At 49.1% G+C, this 25,194-nt stretch overlaps 1 protein-coding gene across 4 annotated transcripts in view; it reads right to left on the bottom strand.

The window, feature by feature from the left end:
• Positions 1-21,252, bottom strand: part of RYR1 (ryanodine receptor 1) — a 111,559-nt gene extending 90,307 nt beyond the window's left edge. For all 4 annotated transcript variants that reach the window (XM_090260891.1, XM_090260893.1, XM_090260892.1 and 1 more), the window contains exons 1-20: positions 21,126-21,252; positions 15,371-15,490; positions 14,264-14,368; positions 13,229-13,303; positions 13,057-13,135; positions 12,676-12,788; positions 12,256-12,349; positions 11,072-11,165; positions 10,838-10,912; positions 10,288-10,444; positions 9,988-10,152; positions 7,948-8,069; positions 7,255-7,450; positions 4,231-4,366; positions 4,053-4,148; positions 3,851-3,969; positions 3,015-3,148; positions 2,297-2,538; positions 1,591-1,783; positions 398-614 (exon numbers count right to left, since the gene is read on the bottom strand). In XM_090260891.1, the coding sequence (XP_090117017.1) occupies positions 398-614; positions 1,591-1,783; positions 2,297-2,538; positions 3,015-3,148; positions 3,851-3,969; positions 4,053-4,148; positions 4,231-4,366; positions 7,255-7,450; positions 7,948-8,069; positions 9,988-10,152; positions 10,288-10,444; positions 10,838-10,912; positions 11,072-11,165; positions 12,256-12,349; positions 12,676-12,788; positions 13,057-13,135; positions 13,229-13,303; positions 14,264-14,368; positions 15,371-15,490; positions 21,126-21,173 (2,580 nt within the window). In that variant the 5' untranslated portion in view covers positions 21,174-21,252. The remainder of the gene's footprint in view (positions 1-397; positions 615-1,590; positions 1,784-2,296; positions 2,539-3,014; positions 3,149-3,850; positions 3,970-4,052; positions 4,149-4,230; positions 4,367-7,254; positions 7,451-7,947; positions 8,070-9,987; positions 10,153-10,287; positions 10,445-10,837; positions 10,913-11,071; positions 11,166-12,255; positions 12,350-12,675; positions 12,789-13,056; positions 13,136-13,228; positions 13,304-14,263; positions 14,369-15,370; positions 15,491-21,125) is intronic.
• Between the last annotated feature and the right edge of the window lie 3,942 nt (positions 21,253-25,194).

Genomic DNA, 25,194 nt, shown 5'->3' with positions numbered 1-25,194 from the left:
TGCTTGGAGGGAAGGTGGAGAGTTCATGTTGGGGTCAGAGTAGTGGGAGTAGCCTGGAATAAAGAGGCATCCAACAAATTGTGGCAGATAAGATCACAGGCTTTGGAATCACACTGCTTGGGTTCAAATAAGCTGTGTGACTTGCACAGGTTGCTTAACTTGTCTGGGCCTTGATTCCTCAATTGTAAATTGGGGGTAGTAATATCCTTTCCTTAGGGGGCTATAGTGAGGGCTCCCTGAAACTGGGAGTCTGCCTTGAGAGAGTTCTTTGCTTCCTCTCTGCTTCAGTTTCTCTCTCTGTTAAACAACAAGGATCCCAACTTCCAGATCAGCTTCCCACCTCCCTGACTCCTAGGAAGTCTGCATCACTGGGAAACCCCTGCAGGGCAGGTACTACCTGGACAGTGTCCACAGGGCAGGGCACAAAATCGGTGTGTGAGAGGCAGCGGCTTGGGCCAACCAGGTGGGGCCCTCGAGGCCCCTCCCGCCTATACTCCTTGATGGGTCCCAGATGGAGTCGCTCTCGGGGCAGCACAGCCTCATGACATGGGGCATAGCCAGGTGGGGGGAGGAACTTGAATTCGCCATGTCGGCCACCAAGGAGGAACCGTACCCTGGATGGGAGAGTGAGGTCAGTGGTGGAGCAGTTTACAGGGGAGAGTGTGGATAAGGGAGCAATCATGGGATTGGTGGAAGGTTCTAAGGAGACCTGAGGTCATTGGGCAGTCATAGGACAATGAAGGTCATTTAGGAGTCAGAAAGGATATTCTAAGTTCAAAAAGAATGCCTGAGGTCAATGGGAATCATTGGAAAGTCAAAGAAGGAAAGTGTGGCATCATTGGGAGTTAATGTAAGGTCACAGGAAGGTCCTTTTGAGGAGCTAGGTCAACAGAGCATTTGGGGATATTGGAAGGTTTTTTGGGAGGCCAAGAAAGTCATCTGCGAGTCACTGAGGATCTGGTGTACCTATGATATGACCATAATTGCCACTGGATAGTGATTGAGAAGTCCTTCACAGAGCTCAGGGGTCACGGAGAAAAGACTGAGTTATTGAGAAGTCTTTGAAATATATGAGGTCACTGAGGGGTCAGTGGGAGATTATAGAGCAATTAGAAGATCATTGAAAGATGCGAGAGTCACTGAGGAGTTTTTAAGATATAGAGTCACTAGGAGAGTCCAAGATCATAGGGGGTTATTGGGAGGTTTAGGAGTCATTAGAAGATCACTGTCATATTCCGGAGTCATTTGAAGGTCACTGGAATAGCATAGAGACATTGGAGCAGTCTGAGGTAATTTAAGAGATCAACAGGAGAGTCTGAAGTTTCTAGAAGGTCATTGTAAAATTTTGGGAGCACTTGGAGGTCATTGTAAGAACACAAAGTTGGGGAGAAGCTGAGGTCATTGGGAGGACACTGAAAATGTCTGGGGTCATGTAGAGGTCACTGGGACCTTCACATAGGGGTCTGACCAGTCAGTGCTGAAGGTCAGTGCTGGGTCCTGGCCTCATAGGAGGCTATGGAGTGTTTTGGGAAGCTGTCTAGGATAGCCTCAGGGCTGGGGACTGGTAAGGGAACATGAGCAATTCCTTACTTAACACCAGCTGAGAAGCTGACGACAGGGAAGAAGAGCCCATCGAGGTTGAAGGCCTCGAAGACGCCCTGCACAGGGCAGCCATTGATGCGGAAGGAGATGGATGGAACACTGAGGTCCAGGCAGCAGCTGACCACATCCTCTGCAGCCAGGAGGTGCTGCCCTGGGGAAGTCACTGGGCGTGCCACATGTCCTGCACCAGGGTCACCAAGGTGGGGTCAGAAGTTAGAGGTCCAGTGGGAGCAATGATTTCAAAAAACAAAGGGCAGATATTAGAGGATCCTATGGGGTCCAGATCCAGAAAACCCTAAGGTCAAGTGTTCCCACAAAGGATCCTGTAGCTCTGGAACAGGGGCAGAGGTCAAGGCTCCCCTGAGAGCTGTGGGGTCAGAAATTAAAATCCTTCTGGAGTTAGAATTCTGAATTCTTTGGAGTCAGAAGTCAAAGTTCAGAGGTCATAATAATCTGGGCAGTTTTGTGGGGACAGATCATACAACCTCTGGGATCAGAATTCTCGAGGTTATGAAGGAACACATTAGAGACAGGATTCTGGAAGCTCTAGGGTTAGGGTCTTGATAAGGAGAAGTAAGTGATCAAAAGCTGGACTGTTTTGGGGGTCAGGATCTGAAAAACCCTAAGGTGTGTGGTGAGAGGCTTGGAAACTCTGGGATTAATGGTCAGGGTTGGTCATTTCCTGTCCAGATACCTGTCCAGAGATGCAGCCCATCAAAGCCGTAGGAGTAGAGGTCATCACCAACCCCGTTGCCACCCCAGCCCTCGCCACCCCCTGGGTAAGGGCTGTAGCCCTCAGTGAGGGCCCAGCCCACCCGCAGGTGGGTGGCCTGAGCTGTCAGGAATGGAATCACTTCATCCACCATCACTTCAAAGTACCATTTGCTGTACTGTGTGGAGCCCTCTGCTCGGCCCACAAAGATGTTGGGGCGGATGCTGCAGGAGAAATGGGACAAGAGAGAGGGATGAGGGAGAGGTGGAGAGGAGACCCAGGTTATTGCAGAGGAGGAGGCAGAGAAAGAGAGACAGATAGAAAAAGATGTATATACAGGAAAACAGGCAGAGCCATGAAGGTAGAGAGTAATAAACAGAGACAAGGAGAGAAAAAGCAGAGACAGAAACAGAAACACCAAAGACAGATAGAAAAGAGAGAGATGGGAGAGACCAGAAGAACAGATGGAGGAGGAGAACTAGAAACAGAAAGAGAGAGTGAGAGAAAGTAAAGACAGAGGCAGAAAAGGAGCAGGGAGAGAGGACAAGAGTGGCGAGCCAGGTGAGCTGGGGCAAGAGCAGATATCTGTGAGGACCAGCTGTTAGGTCCAGGGTGGGAGATGGAGGAAGGGACAGCTATATGGTGTGAAGTTTCTGAGTCAGGGTGAGGTCAGGCTAGGGTCAGGTATTAGGGGTCAGACCTGGTGACATAGTTGATGAGGTTTGTCTGCAGCAGAAGCTCACGGCCAGGGAGCAAGTTCTCCGTAATGAGATCTTGGTTGGAGCGCACGGCCACGCCATTACACACACACAGGGAACACAGCACATCCAGCACCTAAAGGTAAAGGTCAGAGGTCATGATGTAAGTACACCAGGGGAAGCCATGGTGGGAAGCCAGAAGTAAAGAATGGTGAGTTAGGACAGGAGATGGGGATTTTGACTGAGAGTAGGTGGAGACATTGGGAGGTCAGGGATAATAGAGAACAGTCAAGAGTCAAAGAGAAAGATCATGTGAGAGGGTAGGGGCCATGTGCGTTGGGATAAAGCATTAGCAATGTAAGAAATGAGAGACTGAAGTAAGAGGTTAGAGGTCAGAGGTTGGGAGAAGAGTGAAAGGATCAGATCAGTGAGAGAGCACAGGGGTCAGAATGAGATTTGAGATTAGCGGGAATTGCAATAGCGTCTTCAGAAGTCAGTGGATAATGTAAATCTGTGAAGTGGTTAGAAATAATGCAGCAGGAACTGGTAGGATCTGTGGCAAAGTGGAAAGTGTATATGCACCCACCAAAGATTATAAACTTGGAAAATTATAAAAAATTAACAGATAATATTTCAGAGATCTATTGAAGCACATCTATGGCCCAGAATTTATTTAAGAACCATGAGTTAGAGACCTTGTGCTAAGATGGAAGCACATGGAAGAGGATTCCAGGTGAGAGATAAGATGGGGGAGGTGAGTGCGGGGAGTGGAGAGTTCTGGGGCAGTGGGGTCAGGGTTCGGAGTTAAGGGGATGAAAAGTTAGGGGTGAGGGAGGACCTTGTGGTTCCTCCCATGCTTGTCTAGGAGGGAGATGATGGACTTGATGTGGTTCTCTTGGATGATGTTTAGGACCTCCGGACTCTCAATCAGGACACAGTACAGCACCTCCAGGATTCCTGCATGGTTAGCAGAGTGAGAGGTGAGGAGGCTGTGGCCCTCCCTTCCCCAAACCCCTGTCCTCTCCCACGGGCTCTCCTACCAGATGAGGCTTCCAGCCTGTCCAGCTTGCTGACCAACCAATCCAAGTTGGTGGAGAAGAGAGCACAGTTGGTACGATTGCCACGTATCAGAGAAGCTGAGGGTGGAGAGATGGGTCAGACCGAACAGTACTGGGGACCTGGAGAGCTCTAAGGGAAGTCAGGACTAGGCCTCTTTACCCAGGAGTTCATAGAGCAGGTTTACAATCTCTTTCCAGGACTCGGCTGCCTCTTCCCCAGCAAACTCAGCAAAGTGAGCAGCAGTGGTGTAGACATTTAGGCGATCAATACAATTCAGGACCAGAGACAGCATACCCTGAGGTGGGGAGAACAAGGGGGTCACCACAGGAGTTCCAAGTCCTCCTGTTCTTGCCTTTCTTGGATTTACTAATTCCCATGCCTTTGACAACTAGTGACTGTGAGTTCCCAGATCTAAACCAGCACCATTAACTTCATGTCCCCCTTCACTCATCACCCTCCTCTCCTTGGCGTTGCAGATCAGTTCTCCTCTATGCCTCTTTCCCCAACATAATATAGCCTTAGTAAATTAGGACAGAATTTGTGCTTCTCTTTCCCACAGCTTTCTTTCCATGCTTTCCACTTCCAAGCACCCCACCCCTGGTCCCAGTTGGCCCAGTTCACTCTCCACACCAACCATTGAAAGATTTTTTGGTTTCTCTCCCTGTGAACACTGAGCGAATCCAGAACCATTACTCTCAGGGGAAACACAGGAAGTTCCTCTGAGTGTCTGGTGACAACAGTGTCATCGGCTAATACAAACTCTTGTTTTATGTGCATTTTTGTTTACAGACACTGATTTAATATATATTGTTGATTCATTAACATTAAACTCACAGCAGACAGCACTATAACTCATACCCAGAGGAAGCTTATCTAACATATTTCCTCAGTAAGGCAACTCACAGATTCCTGGTGCTTAGGAACATTAGACAGCACTTCAATACTACACTTAGGGGGCCATTTTAAACAGCAAAATCAACAAAAAGTGCGAAAAATGTGGCACTAAATACACAAAAGGACACTTATTTACAATATAAGAGCTGAAACACGAAAGTGGAGTGTCACCTTATTCAACCTCAACTGGCAACATGTGTGGCAGATGACTCAAATTTTTTGCCACTCTATACATGGCGACAAATGTGCTCTCATATTGATTTGGTGTTACACAAATAAACTTCAGAAAGTCGGCAAATTGCAAATACAGAATCTGTGAATAGCAAAAATCAAATTATATGGTTTACCAAACCAATATCAAGAACACCTATTGGGCGGGGGGGATGACCCAGATCAAGAAAGAGAACATTGCCAGCCACCCAGTAGTCACCTGGATGCCCGTGCTGATTACACAACCTTCTCTGCTGGGGATAAACTGTCATCCTGACTTTTATGAAAATCCTTTCCTTAATTTTCAAATTGACTTTTGCCTGTATTTGAACTTGAGATATACAACAACTATTCTTTTGTACATGGATTCTTTTGCTCAACATTATTGTTTAAGGTCCAAGAACACTGTTGAATCTGGCTATAGTTTGTTTCTTTTCATTGCTGAGTGTATTCCTATACATTTAATAGATGTGACACATTTGTGGATCCATTTTAGTGGTGGTGGACATTTGGGCTGTTTCTAGTTTTGGACTGTTACAAATAGTGCTGATATGACAAGTATTGTGTCTATATCTTGGGGCCCATATCACTAGGAAGAGAGGCTGCATTGTGGTTCAGAGCGTAACCAGATTGGAGTGACGAATTAGTTGTGACTTTAGAAGAATTGAGCCTCCTACGGCTCCCAAAAGCCAAAGTCTTCACCATGGCCTGGCCCTTGTCACCTCCCTTCCCCTATCTCCACCCAGTCTTCCCCCGCTCCCACTGCCCTCTCCTCCTCCTCGCTATTCTGGAACTTGCCAAGCACATTCCCACCTCATGGCCTGGCTGGGCACTTGCTTTCCCCTGTCTTCTCTTTATTCCTCCCCAAGTTGTGCACATTGCCCCCTCTCTTCATTCAGATTGCCCTCCTTGAGCATTCTATTTTAAATGGCAACACTCCCAGCACTCCCCACTGCTGCCCTGCTTTTATTTTTCTCCTTAGCACCATATAATTTTCTTATTTAATTGATCACCTATCCCCCACCATGTCAACTCCATAAGGAAAGAAATTTCTGTCTGGTTTTTTGACAGCCATGTCCCCTACCATATTTGTTGAGCTTCAGTGACCCATCTGTAATATGGGGATTAGAGCCCCTCATGGGGTTATCAGAGGATGTCGTGTACATAGCCCTCTTAACACATAGTAAGGACTAAACTCAAGGTAGCAATAACCACTAATACTTATATAACATCTACTATATACTGGCACTGTTTTAAGCACTTTGCATATACTAACTCTACTCCATAAGTAAGTTTTGTTATTGTCACTATTACCATTTCTAGGGCTGCCTCCCCATCAGACTGGGAGTCCCTGGAGAGGAAGTGGACCAAGCTGGAAGCCTCTGAATGAGCATGCACCCCCATCACCCATGAGACATCAGACGCCCCCACCCATGACCTTTGTCCAGCCCCCTCCTTCAACTCCTCTCATCCCTTCCCACTTAGACCCCACATCTCTTCCCTTCGTGCTCTCATAACACACAAACTCCTAGCCTGGACCCCAGGTGAGGTCCCTCCCTGCAATGCCCTCCCAGTCTCCCGAAGAACCACCTCTCACCCTGCCCCCACCACGATGCCCACTCTGGTTCTGTCCTCTCACCCTGGAGGCATCACCCCCCCACACCCCCACCCCCAGATACCTCCCTGAGCCCGGCAGCCTCTTGGGGCTCATCCTGACTTCTCTGGTCTAGTTTTCCGCCCTAAACTTCACTAACGATCCGGCCCCTCTTCCCAGGTGAGGGAATAAGGCCGGCCCCCCTCACTGCTCGGGTTTCCACTCACTCTCACTGGCCCCGCCCCTGCTCCGCCAGAGGCCCTGCCCCTCAAGACTCCGCCCACCCATGCAATCCCGCTGCCCCGCAAGGCCCCGACCCTTTGCGAATGCCCCACGCACGGCCCGCCTCCCTGCCTGTTGACACAGTCTCCGGTCCTTCCTCGGGCTTCTCCACCGCCTCCGCCCGCTCGCCCGCCTCTGCTTCTCCACCCTCCTCAGGCCCCGCCCCCTGAACCCAGACCCCGCCCCTCCCCGCGTGGCCCCACCTCCTCCTGGAAAAGGCTCTGCCGGTTACGTAGGCTGCGCAGCTTGCTCTGCTTCTCCTCATGCTGCAGCTCCTCGGAGGGCGGCTCGAAGTAGCCGATGAGGTCCTGCAGGCTCAAGATGACGCCCTCGATGGGCAGCGCTGTGCCGGCGGGCGGCCCCGAGCCCCGCGGCTTCCCGCTGAAGCTGTCCAGGCCCCTGTGGAGATCGCGCACTTATCAGCCAGGCGCCGAAGCGCGCTGACTGCAGGTGAAGCGCTCGCGAGTCCCAACCCCCACCACCCCGTTCCCGCAGGATTCCCAGAGGCACTCTATTTAACAGAGAGGGAGACAGACGCAGGGCGACAAGGGCATTGGCCTGAGGTCGCACATGGCCAAGCGCAGAGCTGGAACTAGGACTCGCGCCTGCGTAGGCACAGGGGTAGTGGGAGCAGGAGTCAGGGCTGGGGTGGTCCAGGGTCAAGGGTCTGGGTGTCACGGGTAAAAGGTAGTGATCAGGGATGCGAGGTCAAATTAGGGGTCAAGTATAAAGGGCAAGAGTTCAGAGGTTAGTGGTCATGGGTGTGTTAGCAGGGCTGTGGCTGTCAGAGGTAGATTAATGGGTTCAGGTGTCTGAACGCCAGGAACATGGGAGTGCAGGTGTGACCGGGGCTCTGCAGTGTGGTCTGACACCGGCAGAGTGGGCAGGTTGCTCACTTAATGAACTGGTTGTATAGGCCAGCAGTGCTGTAGATCATGCGGGCAGCCTGGGACTCCTCCTGCTGGCAGCGGGTCAGTGACAGTGCATCATCCATGTGGCCTTCCTGGTGCAACATGGCCTGGCAGCGGAGGGACAGAGAAGTCAGGAGGAGGCCATGCCCCCCAGGCACTAGCCCCAAAGCTGCATTTTGTCTCCACCAAATCTCTCTGCCTGTCTTCCCCGCCTCCTATCCCTCTTCATCTGACTCTGACTTTGACTCTGTCTTTTCCCTTTCATCTCTGTCTCTGTGTCTTTCTCTGTCTCTGTCCCTCTTTGTTTCTGTGCAACTCCGAGTCTCTGTCTCCCCTTATGTCTCTCAGCTCTATTGCACACGTTTTTCTCATTTTCCTTGCCTCTCTTTCTCTGTCTCTGTCTCTCCCTCTGTGCCTCTCTCCTACCTTGTCTGTCTCCAGGCCAGATCGTCTCCACCTGCATCTAGTAATGAGTTAAAATTCCCCCATCAGAGTACTGTAACAGCACCCCAAATCTAGCATGTCTCAGACAGAATGCCTGACACCCTCTGTGATTAAGGCCATTACAATACTGGCTTTCCCCTGAGCTGACCTCCCCAAACCTCATCTAGTCCCATGGCTGTAAATATCATCCTCTGCTCATGTTTCCAATGACAAGCCTTGTTTGTGTGTGTGTGTGTGTGTGTGTGTGTGTGTGTATGATTTTTTTCCCCTCAAACAGATGCCTCCCTAGTCTTCTCACTCATTCACTCTGTTATAGACTTTGGGGGTCAAACTTTAGATCCCTGTCCTTCTGAGCTGACACTTTAAAGATTTCATTTATTTACTTATTTTTAGAGAGAAGGGAAGAGAAGGAGAAAAGAGAGGGAAAGAAACACCAACATGTGAGAGAAACATCAACTGGTTGCCTCTTTTATGCCTCCAGCTGAGTACCTGGCCCACAACACAGGCATGTGCTCTGACTGGAAATCAAACTGGCGATCTTTTGTTTTGCAGGATGACGTCCAGCCCACTGAGCTACACCACTCATGGCCTGAACTGACACTTGACTGTCTGCAACTTGGTTAATGGCACTTCCATCTTTTCAGTTGCTCAGGGTAAAAACCATGGCATCATCCCCAAACCCTGTCTCTCTCCCTCTGATATCCAATCTGTCGGAAAATCCTGTTGGCTCCATCCTCAAAATATAACCAGAATCCGCCATGTTTCCACACTCCACAGTCCTCCCTCTGGTTTTTTCCTCTGTCGGCTACCACCTGTATCCTCCCAGCAATCTCCTCCCTGGTCTTTCTACTCCAGTTCTGCACACCCCCCCACCCCACCCCACACACAAACATGCACCTTGTCTATTCCCAAAAGCAGCTGAGGAACCTCATGAATCAGGTCACTTCCCTGGCCTGCTCAAAACACTCTGTGGTTCCATCTCATGCAAGGTAAAGGCATCCTCTCTCTGTCCTCATCTTGCCCCTCTACTTGCCCCTCCCTCATTCAACTCCAGCCAAACTGGATTTTCTTTCTATTATTGCAACAAACCAACCTCATTTCAACCTCAGGGCCTTTGCACATGTTCTTCCCTCCATCAGAAGTAACTTTCCCACTCTTCAGTTAAAACTATGTACTTTGTTAAAGGCAGTTTATTTCTGAGCACTGGGAGGTCAGGGAACAGGTCTGCATAGGTGGCCTGTTTTTCCACAAACACATCCAAAACAACTTGGGTACTCATTAATTTGTTGAATGTTATTCTCAGTCTGCTAGTCACTCTGTCTTTTTCATCTCTGTCTGTCTCTATCTTTCTCTATTTTTCTTTCTCCATATCTTTTTGTTTCTGCCTTTCTCTGTCTATATTTCTCCCTCTCTTCTTCTCCATATATATTAACAATATCTATTCCTCTTTCTTTTTTCCTGCCTTTCTCAATCTCAGTTTTTCTCTCAGCCTGCATCTTTCTCTCAGTCCCATCCTGAAACTCCTGAGGTCTCAAGTATGAACAGTCCACAGTCCCCTTCCTCCTGCTGCCAGGTGCCCACCTTCTTCTTGAGCACGCCGAGCCGTAGGGCCTTGGGGTCTGGGGCAGCATAGGTGATCCACAGGCCCGAGGCCACGTGTTGCACAAAGCACAGCGACTCCCCATACTTGATCTCAGGGGGGCCCATCCCTTCCACGTCCCGCTTGGGGGCCACATCCAGCTTTTCCTGCAGGGGCAGGGGACAGAGGTCATGCTTCTTTGCTGTGCAGTTAACAGCAGAACTCCAATGAGAGACAGCAGAGTTGGGGCTGAGGTGGGATTTGGGGCTCCAAGTGAGAGAGGGCACTCTGACACCACCAACCTTGGAGATGCGGAAGCAAAAGGAAGTGGCCTTGGTGTGAGCCTTGCTGGCATCAACCATCACCAGACCCTGGTCCTCAGTGAGCGCCAAGTACCGTCCCGTGGTGACATGGCGGATGCGAAGGGGCTGGCCCCAGCGCAGATGGCTCCCGCTCCAGCTGTGGAGGGTGAAGGCACGGGGGTCAGAGGATTCCCCCAGTCCTTGCTCATGAACCTTAATCCTCTCTTAGGCTCCCACAGCTTCCTCCAGGCTCCCCAGATGTGTCTAGTGCACCCAGTTTTCCCAGACCCATCGCTTTATCTCTCTCCACTCCCCACATTTTCACTCATGACCCCCTGATCTCTCCCTCAGGAGCCCTCCACCAACCCCCAAGACCTCCTTTTCCTCCAGGATTCTAGGACCCTGAGGACCTCATGGCTATCTTGGGCTCCTCAGATTTCCCTTCAAAACCCTCCAGTCTCTTCCTGAGTTTTCTTCAAGACCCTCTCTTCCCTCCCAGGCACCCCCCCCAGCTCTTTCCCCTCCCCCAGCTCAACCCCAATGACCCTACCTGATTCTCAGAGGCTCCAGTCTCCAGAGGGAGCGGGCGTGGGTGCACACAGCTCCACCTTCATAGTGGACAAGTCTAGGGACACAGGAGAGAGTGAGGTAAGGGGTTTAGTCTCCAGTCCCTCCAAATCTGACCCTTAACTCGCCTATAGGGCCCCAGCCTCCCCAGCCAACTTTTGTGTTACCCCCCTGCCCCCACCCTGAGACCCCACACCCTCCTGTCCCACACCCAGACCTGCGCTGGTCATCACTGTCAGCGGGGGAAATGGTCAGACACTCATCCATGTGTCCGTGAAAGAGGCGGAGGACATGGCCCCCGGTCACATAGCCTGGAGAAGAGCAAGAAAAGATGATCCCTGTGGGACTGGAGCCCCAGACAACACCAGGAGCCAAAGTGGGGTCCGGGGACCTGCCTCACTCCTGGGGGCGGGGGCTAGGGGCTGGCTCAGGGGTTAGCAGTTAGAGGTATGAGTTTCAAGGCATGAATTGTAGTCTGAGAATTAGACCAAGTCTGAGGCCTGAAGTGGGGCATGAGATTTTGGGTCTGAGGTTGGGGATTAAGTTTGGGGTTCTGGGTGTGCAGAGCTGAGGTTGGAGGGTGTGTGGGTCTGAGTTTGGATATTGGAGGTTGGAGTTAGAGGTTTGGGTCTCATGTTCCCTGATACAGAGTCTGAATTCCAGGGCTTGACTTGGGGTTTGGATCTAGAGGTACATGTGTGGCTCTGAAGTTGGGATCTGAATTTTTAGTGTGGTTTCAAGGTCTGAGACTGGTAGCTGAGGTTTGGGGTCTGAGGTTTATGGTTTGGAAGTCTGACTCTGGGGTCTGAGTTTGAAGAGCTCTGAGCTTTGCTAGTCAAAGTTGGTGGTTCTGAAATCCAAGCCTGAGTTTTGGGATCTGTGCTTGGAATCTCAGCTTGGGTCTGGCTTAGGGCTCTGAGGTTTGAGGTGTGAGTCAAAGTTTGGGGCCATGCTTTCGGGTCCTAGCATGGGGGTCTGAATCTGGGAGATGATTTTGGAGATATGAGGTTAAAGGTGGTGGTATGAGGTTGGTTGGCTGAGATTTGGATTCTGAAGTAGGGGTTTTGGTTTGGGAATCAGGGTTTGAGCTTGGGGGTCTGGGTTTGGAGCTGAAGTTACTGTCTGTGCTTGTTGTATGAAGCTTAGGTTTAAGACTAAGCTCCAAATCTGATGTTCTAAGCTTGGATCTGAGTTTAGGGATCTTGTCTTCAGGACCTGAGTTTAGCATGTAAGCTTTGGGGACCTGAGTTTGGGAGTCTGATACTGAATTCTGAGTTTGGGGTCAGTTGGAGATTTAAGTGTGAGGGTCATAGTTTGGGGTCTGAGGTCATGTCTAAGGGGCAATGTGGGAAGTCTATATTGGTAGTCTCAGTTTAGGGGCTGGAATTATGGGGCCCTCACCCTCTTCACAGCCAGAGGAGATGGGATTCATGTTCCACAGTGTCTGCATGAAGGAGGCATCAACTTGGAGTTCCCCACTGGCCGTTGACAGGTGCTAGGGGCAACCAGGAGGTGGTGGTAAGAGACGATGGTGGGGACAATAGTTCCAGAGGCAGAGGCCAAAAAAACAGGGGTGGAAGCCAAGAAATAGGCAGATGGATGACAGAAAATTAGAGCTCATAGGTCAGCAAACCAGGATCAAGTCAGGAGATGGAGTGTCAGAAGCCAGGAATTGGGTGTCAAAGGTCAGGAAACTGGAAATTGGGAATCAGGACATTGGGGCCAGAGATCAGGCTAACCAGTGATAAGGAGATGGAGCAGGCACCCTGTGCCTCCAGCCCTGGGAACAGTAGCAGCCATGACAGAGGTGGAACTACTCACCAGGTAGCGCTCAGAGGAGACACTAACGAGGATGAGGTCATCCCCAACGCGGACCTTTTCTCCTTCGGACCTCTGCTTGGAGGCTGGGTGCATCGTCCACCAACAGGCCTCTCCTGTGGGGCAGGGCTCTCAGGATGATGGCTGCCGTGGCCTTCTCTTCCTGAGCCTCCCAAGCCTTCTGCCCAAACTTCTCCTACTGCTGCTACCAGCTCTGCTTCACAGTTTCCTATTCCTGCCCTCAGACACTCTGCCTACAATTCCCTCATGCTTGCCCAAGACTCCCCATCCAAATGTGTCCATTTGCACCCCAGAGCATTCCCATGCCTGCCCCAGCAGTTCTGCAGACCTCCCTGTCACGCCTTTCCCCCCCAGCTTCTGCACCTGTTGCATCCTCCTGCAATCCCACGTCGAAGGCCAGCTTGTCAGTCATAGAGCGGGAGGTGGTGAGGCAGCTCAGGTACTAGGGTGACAGGGCAGGGATCAGCCTCTTCCTGGTAGGCACTGCCCTCCCTGCCCCCTGCCCCTGCCTGTGCCGCCTCGCTGATGCACTCACCATGCTGCTGTGTGCGTGCCGGAGCAGGATGGCATGGCCATACAGGAGTGTTCTGTGTCCCCCGCCCTGGGATGACTGTGAGGGGGGGCACAGAGTGAGAACAGACACCCAATACATCTGGCCTATCCCAGGTGGGATTAAGATCCCCATAAAATACCATGCTGAGGCCTGGATGCAAGGAAGCCTCAGCTTAGACCCTCGACAGAGTCTCTGCCTCAGTTTCTGAGAAGCCTGTGGATGGGCTCTTTTATATTCCCAAAGCCCACTCTGTCCCTCCCCCTTTCACCTTGTTCACTTGGCCCCAGACTCACTCAGGGAGGTTGGACCCCTCCTCTAGGTACAAGGACACTCGGTGAAGCCCCAGTATCTCATGTTCCACCGACCTCAGCCCCTCCTGCTCTAACATGTCACATCTCAGCTGAGCTGCAGCTGGTGTGCACTGGGACAGTCCTACAAGTTGTCAAAGATTTTAACATCACTCATAGAGACATTCCCTGTGCTGCCACATATGCCCTCTTGAGAGGTGACACCTGTTCACTCGATAGCACCAGGCCTTCCATCCCAGCCCCCACATGACCATGCTCTGTGGGGGCCATGTGATGGGGCCATATGATCACATGGAAGACTGGAGGGGACTCACACTTGGGATAAGGGAGGTGAGGGGAGAGGTCCCATGCGGAGAAGAGATGGGATCAAGGTCAGGAAAAGAATGGGAAAGAGGAAGAAGGAGTAAGCAGAGGACAGGGGCTCAGGAGCCCCCCATCACTTCCTTCCTTCCTTCCTGGCCTGTTCTGGGCTCCACAGCCCTGACAGGTGGGGTGGGAGAGATTCCCCCCAGCCCCATATGCAGGCTGTGAGCCCAAGAGGCAGGCCTAGGGTCAGAAAGAAAGTGACACCCAAGGCCAGACCTACCCACTTATCCAAATTGAGAGCCTGTGGGGGTGGGGCAGAGAGAGGAAGAAGAGCAGATGGTAAATGATGCCCAGGTCCTCCCACCCACCCTGGCCATCCACCTGGCTGGTGTGGGAGCCTCACCTCCACGCCGGCCTCCACAGTGTTGGCCAGCATCTCCTGCAGGGCTCGGACAGACAGGGACTGCTCCAGGACAAAGCAACAGATGGCCAGATCGGGGGGCACATTCTGGGTGGGGGAGTGAGATGTGAGTGGAGGGCCTGAGGGCCCAAAGACCTGGCACATCCCCTGCCCCTAGTCTAAATACTCACACACCTTGGAGACCCAGACTTGATCTCAACCCCCCAAGAAGCCTTGCTCTCTGCCACCTGCTTCAGGTACCCTGAATCCTCCTCCCCAATACCACAGAAAACACCTCTGCTGCCCTCCCCCCTCAAACACCTGAACCCCAGCCAAACCTCACAGAAGCTTCCACACTACCCTTCTGCTCAGGCACCCCATACCCCACCTCATCTCAGAGGACACCTCAGCCTGCGCCTCTACCCTCAGACACTTGCACCCAGGAGACTCCTCTACTTCCCCCGCAGGTAACTCAAATCTCTCCAAACCCAGAGGGAGCCCCACCACCTGGTCACCAGTGCAGCCCAGTTCCTGCCTCCCATCTTGGACACTGGACACTGCTTCAAAGTCACAGGAGGGCAACCTTAAACACCCCCCTCAGTCTCCCACTTGTCACCTCAGTCTCCTGCATACCTTCTCCTTTGGACCCAAGGCTCTCGTCCACCTGCAGACCCCAGCCCTTCTCCCCATCAAATACCATTTCCCCTCCCTTTCCCCACCTACCCCTCTCATCCCCCAGGTCACCTCTTCTCTAAGACCCTGAGTTTACCTCATCCTCAGACCCCAGGCTCCCTCCCCTCTCAGCCTTCAACCCCTCCCTACTTGGTCCCCTGATAGCATCTCCCTGACAGTCCATTCCCCATCACCTTGGATCCAAGGCCTTCTGGCCCCTCACACATCTACCTCCAAAGAACCATAACCCCCTTTTCATCTTAGTCCCCTATTTTCTCTCTCTCTTTCTCTCTCTCTCTTTTTTTTTTACCCCTCTCCTATTTTCTCTCTTATCAGCACCCCTCTGCAGACTTCTGGACCACTCTTCTTTGGACCCCAGATTCTGTGCCCCTTCAGACCCCCTCTTCCCCTAGCCCCTGCCCTCCCTCCGGTGCTAACCTGGGCATTGCTGGTGGGCTCCAGGAAGCAGAGGCGATTGCCAAAGCCCTCGGCTGCCAGACAGAGCTTGAGCTGCTCCTTGAGCACGGTGGCGCTGCACTGTAGGACCACCTCATCGTCCTGGGAATGGGACAGAGTGGTCAGGGCTCCATGGCACCCACCCACATCCCACAGACACAGCGTACCTTGGCCATTCACCCTTCCCTTGTTCCCATTGAAAGAGATACCCACCCTTGCAATTTATCAAGTAGGTGCCCATGCTGAACACTCTGCATACTTCTAACATCCCCATGAAATAAGAGCCAGTGTCATCCCATTTTAAAATGGAGAAACTAGCCCTGGCTGCTGTGGCTCAGTGGATTGAGCGTCGGCCGGAGAGCCAAGCGTCGCTGGTTCGATTCCCAGTCAGGGCACATGACTAGGTAGCACGTCAGGTCCCCAGTTGGGGGCGCAAGTGAGAGGCAACCACACAGTGATGTTTCTCTCCCTCTCTTTCTGCTTTCCCCTCTCTCTAAAAATGAAATAAACAAATAAGTAAATTAAAAAATAAAAATTAAAAAATAAAATGGGGAAACTGAGGCTCAAAGAGGGAGCATGGTTTGTCCAAGGCTGCACCACTAATAAACGGAGGAGCTGGGATTTGAACCATACTCTAGCTGGCTCCAGAGGCCTCCCAGGTGGAGTCCTCAAGGTGAACCATAGGAAGTTCAATGGCTTTTAAGCTCAGCCTTCTGTAACTTCACTTTTGTGTATTTTCTTGATAATAGCTATCATGCCCTGGCTGATGTGGCTCAGTGGATTGAGAGCTGACCTGCAAACCAAAAGGTTACTGGTTCGATTCCCAGTCAGGGCACATGCCTGGGTTGCAGGCCAGGTCTCCAGTTGAAGTGTGTAAGAGGCAGCAGAACGAAATCGATGTTCCTCTCCCTCTTTCTCCCTCCCTTCCACTGTCTCTAAAAAGTATATAAATAAATAAAATCTTTAAAAATAATAATAATAGCTATCATTTAAGAAGTGCTTTCTAATGACACTGGAATGTGATGCCAGAACCTGGACTGGATCCTCATTGGAGGGGAAATGCCACAAAAGACAGTGTTGCAGCAACTGGCCAAAGCTGAATAAGGTCTATGAATTAGATAATGCTGTCATCACAATATTCATTTTCCTGATTTTTAGGAAACAAATACTGAAGTATTTAGGGGTTAAGTGTATCATGTTCACAACTTAGTCTAAAACAGTTCAGGGGAAGAATATGGAGAGAGAGAGAGAGAGAGAGAGAGAGAGAGAGAGAGAGAGAGAGAGAGAGAGAGAGAGAGAGAGAAAGTGCCAAATCTTCACATTTGGAAAAAATGACTGAAGGCCATATGGGAGTTCTTTGAACTAACATTGCTACTTTTCTCTAAGTTTGAAACGACTTCAAGAGTATAAATTAAAATTCTGAGTAAAATAGAAGCATTTTCTATATGCTGGGTCCCATTCAAAGAACTTAACATGTATTAACCCATTAAATACTCACAGCAACCCTTGAGGTAAGTCCTACTGTGTGAGCCTGTGGAAATGGAGGCCCAGAGAGGTGAAGTAGCACAGCTGTCGTTTGGCATAGCTGGTAGTTGCTCCCAGCCCTTGGCTCTGTATGCCACACTCTTAGAACACTAGACCACCTCTTAACACATGACTATAGTAGCTCATATCTACATTTATGCTACTATAACTAGTATAAATGTAGAAAGGGAGTGCTCACTGTTTTTACTAATAGAGGTCTCAACCAAAATTGATGGACACCAAGCTTTTAACTGCTGAGAAAGGCAGTGAGTGGTTATTCCATCTTGCCGCTGAGGAAACAGATTCAAGGAGTTTAGGCGTCTTGCCTGAGGTCGCACAGCCTCCAGCCCTTCCAGCGTTTCACACAAACATGTTTCAGTCCTGGGCTTTGACCCACACAGGCTGCCCTCAGTCAATCTATCCAGCCTGGGGGCAGGGAGGGAGGGTGGACCTGTTCACAGGAGGTCCCACGACTTTTCTGTCCTGTAATCCTCAACTGCAACATCCTGGCACATGTGTATTCATAGAAATCATATAGCTTGCATTCACTAAGCATTACTGTCTGCTAGGCCTTGTGCTCAGGGCTTTACATTCATCTGACAGACAACTATTGAGCATCTACTATTTCCAGACACTGATCTAGAAGCTGCATATAGAACAACAAATAAAGCAGACAGAACCCTGTCCTCATGGAGCTGATATCCTCTGGGAGAGACGGAATAAATAGGTGAATAGGTTCATAATTTTAATGTCAGTGATAAGTGTACTGGAACCACCCCCCCTCCAAGAGTGATGAAAGAGAGTGGTTTTGGGGGTAGGGATGACATCAGTGAGGGGATGAAGTGACGGCCTCTCCAAGGAGGTGACATTTGAGCTGAGCTAACACTTCACCCCAAACTGTAATCCTTATCCAAATAATGAGAAGGAATCAGTCCTGATCATCATCTCTGGGGGAAGAAGAGGCAGCCTGTGCAAAGGCCTGTGGCTTAAGGAACCCAAGGGTGTTGAGGAAGAGCAAGGGAGATAGGATGATGGGGGTGGCAGGTGCAAGGGGAGAGTTGGAAGAGATGAGCTCAGAGAGCTATCTGCATGGACCCCTTGAATCCTTATGGGGACTTTTTGTCCCCATTGTTAATTTTAGTATATTTCCTGATGAAGGAAGCACTGTCCCCATTTTTCAGATTAGAAAATTGAAAAAGAGAGAAAAAGAAAAATCACTTGCCCAAAGTTAAGAAGCCAGTAAATGGCAAAACCAAAATGTGAACCAGAGACAGGGGGCCTAATCACTACACCAATGATCCTCTAATTTTTCCTGCATCAGTATGAAGGGGAGCGGCCTGCTTAAAATGCAGCTTCCTTGCTGCCCCAGCCCCCACCCCACCCCCTCACGCACCCAATAACAAGAACTTGATTCAGTGGCTCTGCCTGAGCAGGGAATCTGGACCATTAACTAACCCTCAGGAGGTTCTGAGCTAGAGACCACCACCCATCAAAGGGAAATGAAATGAGTTTAGGAGTCAATGGCCTCCATGCTTAGGAAGGGAAATAAGTAGAGCAAGAACAGAAAATACCAACATGCCTGTCATGTTCTAAGGGCTGCCTACATTTTATGGAACTTGTTTCAGTTAAAATGGGAGTGTGCGTGTGTATGTGTTAATGTACCTAATTGGTCCATCATAACATGAATTGGAGGCAGCTTGATGTCCAACAGCAGGTGAACCGATAAACAAATTGTGCCATATTCACACAAGGAAATACTACTCAGCACCAAAAAGAAATAAACTTTTGATACATGCTACATGGATGAATATTAAAAAAAATTACACTTAGCAAAAGAAGCAAGACAAATGAGCATATACTGTGTATGAAACACTAGAATGACTAGTGGAACCTATAGTGACATAAAGCAGATGGACAGTGATTACTGCAAAGAGCAAGAAGGAATTTTCTGGGCTAAAGGAAACATTCTGCCTTAATTATGATGGTAGTTACATAACTGTGTACAGTTTGTTAAACTCATTGAACTATAACACCTAAAATGAGTACAATTATTGCATTTCAATTATACCTCAACAAAATTGGTTTTTAAATAATGTATGTGTGGCCCTGGCCAGTGTGGGTCAGTTAATTGCAATGTCATCCTGTAAAGCAAAGATTGCTGGCTTAATTCCTACGCACATGCCTAGGTTTCGGGTTTATCTCCCAGTTGGGGTGTGTATGAGGCAACCTATCAATGTTTCTCTCTCACATCAATGTTTCTCTCTAAAATCAATAAGCACATCCTTAGGTAGAGATAAAAATAATAATAATGCATGTGTATTATGTGCATGTACCAGGTTACAACATAAAAACATATTTTTTACTAGTGGAATGGGGTTTCAAAAATTAGAGAAAATCACCACAGATTTGAAATTTAATTAGAACCTGCTTGGACACAGAAGCCATTGTCTTTAGAAACCCTGGTGTAGTTGAATTGACAGTTACGTGTTGTGACCTGGAGTTCACCATTAAAAGGGTCACCCAAGCAGAGTCATGGAATTTATTTGGTTATTAATGATTGTTGGCACATTCTATGCAATATATCTAAATTGAATTATGGTACCAGATAAAATTATAGATGGGAATGAAGCCTGTGTATCATCCATTATCATGTGTGATCAATAAACTGACATCCTCTAAAAAACAAAACAAAACAAAATACCACACAGCCTCAATAAAGTTCAGGAAAGCATACCCAGTCTGTGGCCAAGAGGTGCCAGAGCCAGGCCTCTAGAACCCAACACTGCTTACTTTAGCAAATCTAAGCCTAGTTTTCCTCTGGTGAAAGTAGGAGAGTTTGGCCCTCAGGGCATCTAGAGATGACACTTACTGGTCTTGACCTTGGGCAGGTGGTTCCACTCATGTTTCCCTCAAATCTCTCAGAGAGATAAAGATAGGGCCCTACCTCAGAAGATAGGGCAGTGAGGATATAATTAGATGTCTCAGAAGGCCGAGGCCCTGGGCACGGGGCCTGACACAGAGTGGCTCAGGGGCTCATGGCCATGGCCATAGTCTTATTAGGACCCGAGAGGAGAGGAGGGCCCAACCAACCCACGGCATCTGCTAACAGACTGGAGCTGGAGCAAGAGTTTAGAGTAAAGCCAGGCCTCCTCCCGTGGCTGAATGCTCAGCTGTTCCTATCCTTCACTACCAGCCCCAGCTGTTTGTTTCTCCCTCCCAGGAAACTGGACTGTATAACCAGGGTCCTATTCTGGGGCTGGAATGCTGTGTCAGCATTTCCCAGAGCCCAGAGGGGGTGGGGAGGGGCTAGTGCAGGGTCAGCAGACCTGGCCCAAAAGAGAGAACATCTCCTTCCATACTCACACCCCACATCCAGCTGAGCCTCTGGGAGGGAAAAGTGGGAAGGACTCTGAGATGGGCATCTCCTCCCCCCACCCTCTCCCTGTCCCCTGTCCCCTGCCCAGGCCCCAGAAGAACTGGCTATTCTGGGAGATACACCTGTTGTTCCAGTTCTCATCCCTGCCCCCAGCCAGCGATCAGAGATATGGGGACAGAGCTAGAAAAACAGAGCCAAAGGCAGAAGGCCTGAAACCAAAAAACAAAGACAGAGACAGAGACATGGAAGCAGAGACACACAGAAAACCTAAAAAGACCTATAGGGGAAGACCACCCAGAGACTGTTAACAGCCATATTTGACCTTACTCCCCAAAACCAAGGTGGGAAAGGAAGAAGATTCAGAACCAGAGGGACCCCCAAGAGACCCTTAAGGGTTGGAAGTTCAAAAGATTTGGGTCTTCCAGCCCACCCAGCCCCCTTCCCAAGAATTTATATAGGTCAGTCTGGAGCAAGAGAATTAGGGCTAGGCTATGGGGAGGAGGGGTGGCTAAATTAAGCTCAGGAATTAAAACCACCAAGTGCCTGCTTCCAGGGTAGTGAAAGGGGGCTTCTCCCTTAGCGGTCCCCCTTCTCCTGGACAAACTGCTAATATCAGAAGAGTCCCAAAGTCTGCAAATTCTCTGGTGAAAAGAGCGGGGGTGGGGGGACGAAGAAAGACAAAAACTGAGGACAGAGTGACAGTCACCCAGCGGGACAAAGGAAGAAACCTCGAGTCTCAAAGACCACCAGCGATCAGGACAGAAACATTCGGAGACAGAGAGAACTCAGGGTAACCCGAGAGATAGCCCCAGAGACATCTAACACAGAGATACGCACCGTCCGCAGAAACTGAACCTCATCCTCTCCCTCTCCTCCGTCACCCATGATATCGAGGCCTGAGGGCAATAGCAGGAGGGGGATCCAGGCTGGAGGGCGCGGGCTGGGGGCGGGCTGGGGTCGGAGACCTCTGGGGACGCCAGAGGTACGGGCGAGACAGATGGAACTGCGAGGAGGACCCGCGTGCTGGACAGGGCTGTCAGGAGATCCCCGCCCCCGAGTTCTCATTGGTCCAGGACGACTCGGGCTACGCCCCTTTGACGGACCCCCGCCCACAGACCCCAAACCTTGGTCCGAGGTAGGCGTTGGGTGAGGAGGGGCGCAGAGTGAGTGTCTAGAAGGTAGCTGCCTTCTCTTCACATCCAAGGTAAGAAAGGGGCCATCATTCTCCCATTTCACAGAGAGTAAATTGAGTCTCTGAACCGGGAGCCCCTGCTCGATGTCATACAGCAGAGCCGGGATGTGCACTAGGTCTCCGGACTTTAAAAAGCAGCATACATAGTGATTAAAAGCAAGGTCTCTGAGCCAGATAGTCCGGGTCTGAGGCCCACCTTTGCCACTCCCTTTCGTGACCTTGGATAAGTCACTTAGTCTCCTCTTGCCTCAAATCCCCAACTGGTAGAAAGGATATTAATATTACCTACCTCACAGAGCTGCTGCAAGGGTTAAGTGAGACCATCTATTTACAGCACTTAAACAGAACCAATGCATAGTAAATGTTATGTAAGTATTGCTATTATTGTTTTTATTATTATTTTTATTGTTGTTGTTATTATTATTATTATTATTATTATAAAAACTGATGCGGCAGGAATAATACCCATCACAGAGGGCTTTTGTGTGAATGTTGTATTCCAGGCCTGAGCTAAGATCTTTTTACTGCATCTCAGTTAGTTTTCACAACAACCCTGCTCTTATTCACATGGTTTAGAGGAGGAAATAAAAGTGTGTGGTCCTTACTATGTATACTTTCTTTATATTTATTTTTATTTTTATATTTTTAAAGATTTTATTTATTTATTTTTAGAAAGAGGGGGAGGGAGGGAGAAAGAGAGGAAAAGAAACATTAGTGTGCAAGAGATGTTGCCTCTCACATGCCCTCAACTCTGTCCCCAACCTGGGCATATGCCCTGACCAGGACTCAAACTGGTGACCTTTCAGTTCACAGGCCAGCGCCCAATCCACTGAGCTACACCAGTCACCATCTATAGTTTTAAGGTCACAACCAGAATAAATAATGTAGCTCTTACAACAATATTGTGAAGTCAGTACTCTTACAGTGCCCACTTTAAAGATAAGGAAAGATGAGCACAGAAGGGTGGAGTGACTTGTCCCAGGTCACACAGAGGCTGAGCTGGGGATTTGAGCCCAGAGCCAGGATTCTTAACCTTTCTTCTTTACTGTATCTGTATTTGCATAAAACCTTCTAATTATAACAAAAACCCACTTCCCCAGGGCCAGGCTTGCCCCTAGAGTTCTAACCTTCCCTTCTCCCATGAGCCACCTGAGCCACTGAGGGTCACCAGCTGGGCCACCACTTTATGCAGATGAACACCTTGGGCTTTGTAAATAGGAGAGCTCTGAGAGGGGTAACCAGCTTCTTTCTGGGAGCTTGGGTGAAGGGACTCTACAATTCCCTAAAACAGGCAGCTATGGGGCCTGGAGGCCCAGCACAGAAAGTCACACATACCTGGGCCTCCTGCCAGAAAGACAACTTCATGCCTCTGGGCCTTAGTTTCCCCATCCATCAACTGGGCTGATTTGGAATAGTCCCCACCTAATGGGGTCATGAGGAAGATTCCATGAGGAAGCCAACTAGAGCCTACCATATGATAACTGATTGATATAGGGATCTATTAAAATTATTATTATTCCCCTGGCTGGGTAGCTCAGTTGATTAGAGCATCATCTTGATACACCAAGGTTTCAGTTCAATCCCCAGTCAGAGCACATACAAAACAAGAATCAACCAATGGATGCATAAATAAGCGAAACAACAAATCAACATCTCTTTCTCAAGTGAATAAATTAAAAAAAATTATTATTAACATGTAATGGTATCTATTGTTATACAAAACAATATGTTGCAGGTCAATAAAATTATACATAAAATGTTAAAGGTGATAATAGCTTGTTAGGTGTTAAATATTGATATAATGATATAATTATAATATATACCATATTATATTGTAATATATAGCATATAAGTTTGTACCATATTGTTGAATTATATAATTATATATTTAGGCAAATGTAATTATATAGCACAATACAATTATTTGTTTATGTGTTATAATATACATGTATATTAAATATTATCCTGGCTGGTTTGGCTCAGTGGATTGAGCGTCGGCCTGCGAGCTAAGTGTCGCTGGTTCGATCTTCCAGTCAGGGCACATCAGAGAAGGAAAACTCTGACTCCAAAAAACCTCCGCTGCCTTGCGGCATACCTCTTCAGGGGAAAGGCTAAGGGAGTAAACCCCGACAGAAAATCCGGAGCTGGAGTCCCTAAGGCGGTTTGACATTGTAGTCAACACCGGCAACTCCTGCGGCGCACCTGAAGCCAAGCTGTATTGACTCCGTCTTTCCCTTGGACCCTTCAGCTGCGAAGAGAGGGGGGGTCTGCTGCATGGGCAACAGCAGACCCTCCATATCACCCTGCCCAGGCTCTGTAGCTTCAGCTTCACTGGAGAGGACACTCCAGCGTCATCGCAAGATGTCGATTCAACACGGGAGGAGACAGATACCGTGTCACTCCCGAGTCGGACTGCACAACCATTCTCGGCGGCGCAGATAGACTCTTAAGAAGCTACACCATCGTCTCTCGAGACGGACGGCTGCCGACGACGACGATATTAAATATTAAGTTTTTCCTTAGAATTTCACATATAAAATCATTCTGTCATTGTGCATTATATCGTTAGATATTAATAATGTTTCTTCTTTTTTCAGTTATCATTATGTGTTTTAAGACCCACCCATGATAGCTCTGGCTGGGTAGCTCAGTATACCAATGTTGTGGGTTCGATCCCTGGTCAGGGCACATACAGGAATCACCAGGCCGCTCACTTGGTTAGAATGTCATCCCAATATGCCAAGATTATGGGTTTGATTCCTGTTCAGGACACATACAAGGAGCATCCAATGAATGCATGGATGGGTGGAACAACAAGTTGATGTTTATTTCTCTCTAAAATTAATCAATTAAAAAAAAAAGAATCAACCAATGAATGATGCATAAATAAGTGGAACAACAAATCGATTTCTCTCTCTACCCCCCATTTCCCCCTCTCTACAATCAATTAAAAAAAAGAAAGAAAAAAAAAAAAGACTCATGCCCTGGCCTGTGTGGCTCAGTTGGTTGGGCTTCATGCCAAACCAACTGGAAGGTCACAGATTTGATTCTCAGTCAGGGTATATGCCTGGGTTTTGGGTTAGATGCTCAGTCAAGGCTTGTGCAAGAGACAAGTGATGGGTGTTTCTCCCCCTCTCTTTCTCCTCTCTACCCCTTTCTCTGGAATCAATTAAAGAAAAAAAAAACATTTTTTAATAAATTAATTAAAAAAATAAACACCCATGCATGATGCTCTGTGGGCCCCTTTCTATGGCTGCAGGACTCCCTGGTGACTGTCCCCTTCAGTTTACTTATCCACTCCCCTGGAGGTGGACACCCAGACTGTCCCCAGCTCCCCAAAACACCATTGCAGTGAACATCCTTGTATGTCTCCTTATGGAACTGAGTTGAGGCAGAATGTCTTGGTATGTACATGCAGCAGCTAATTGCAGTATGGCAGCTCCATGCCACAGTTAATTTGACTAAGTAGTGTCGAGTGGCCACATGGTAACTGATTGATACAGGAATCTATTAAATTTATTATTATTCCCCTGGCTGGGTAGCTCAACAGTTGGTTAGAGCATCATCTGATACACCAAGGTTGCAGTTCAATCCCCAGTCAAAGCACCATAGATGTAAGGGCTCCTAGGTCCCCACATCCCCAACCTCCACTTGGCAATTTCCAACCTCTAATTTTTGCCAGACCAATTGGATGACTCAGTGTTGTTTTAATTT

The sequence above is a fragment of the Furipterus horrens genome, unplaced genomic scaffold, assembly GCF_987537825.1.
Source record: "Furipterus horrens unplaced genomic scaffold, mFurHor1.1.pri manual_scaffold_13, whole genome shotgun sequence".
Lineage (NCBI taxonomy): Eukaryota > Metazoa > Chordata > Mammalia > Chiroptera > Furipteridae > Furipterus > Furipterus horrens.
Note: the sequence above shows the minus strand (reverse complement) of the source record. Positions and strands in the feature narration are given on the sequence as shown.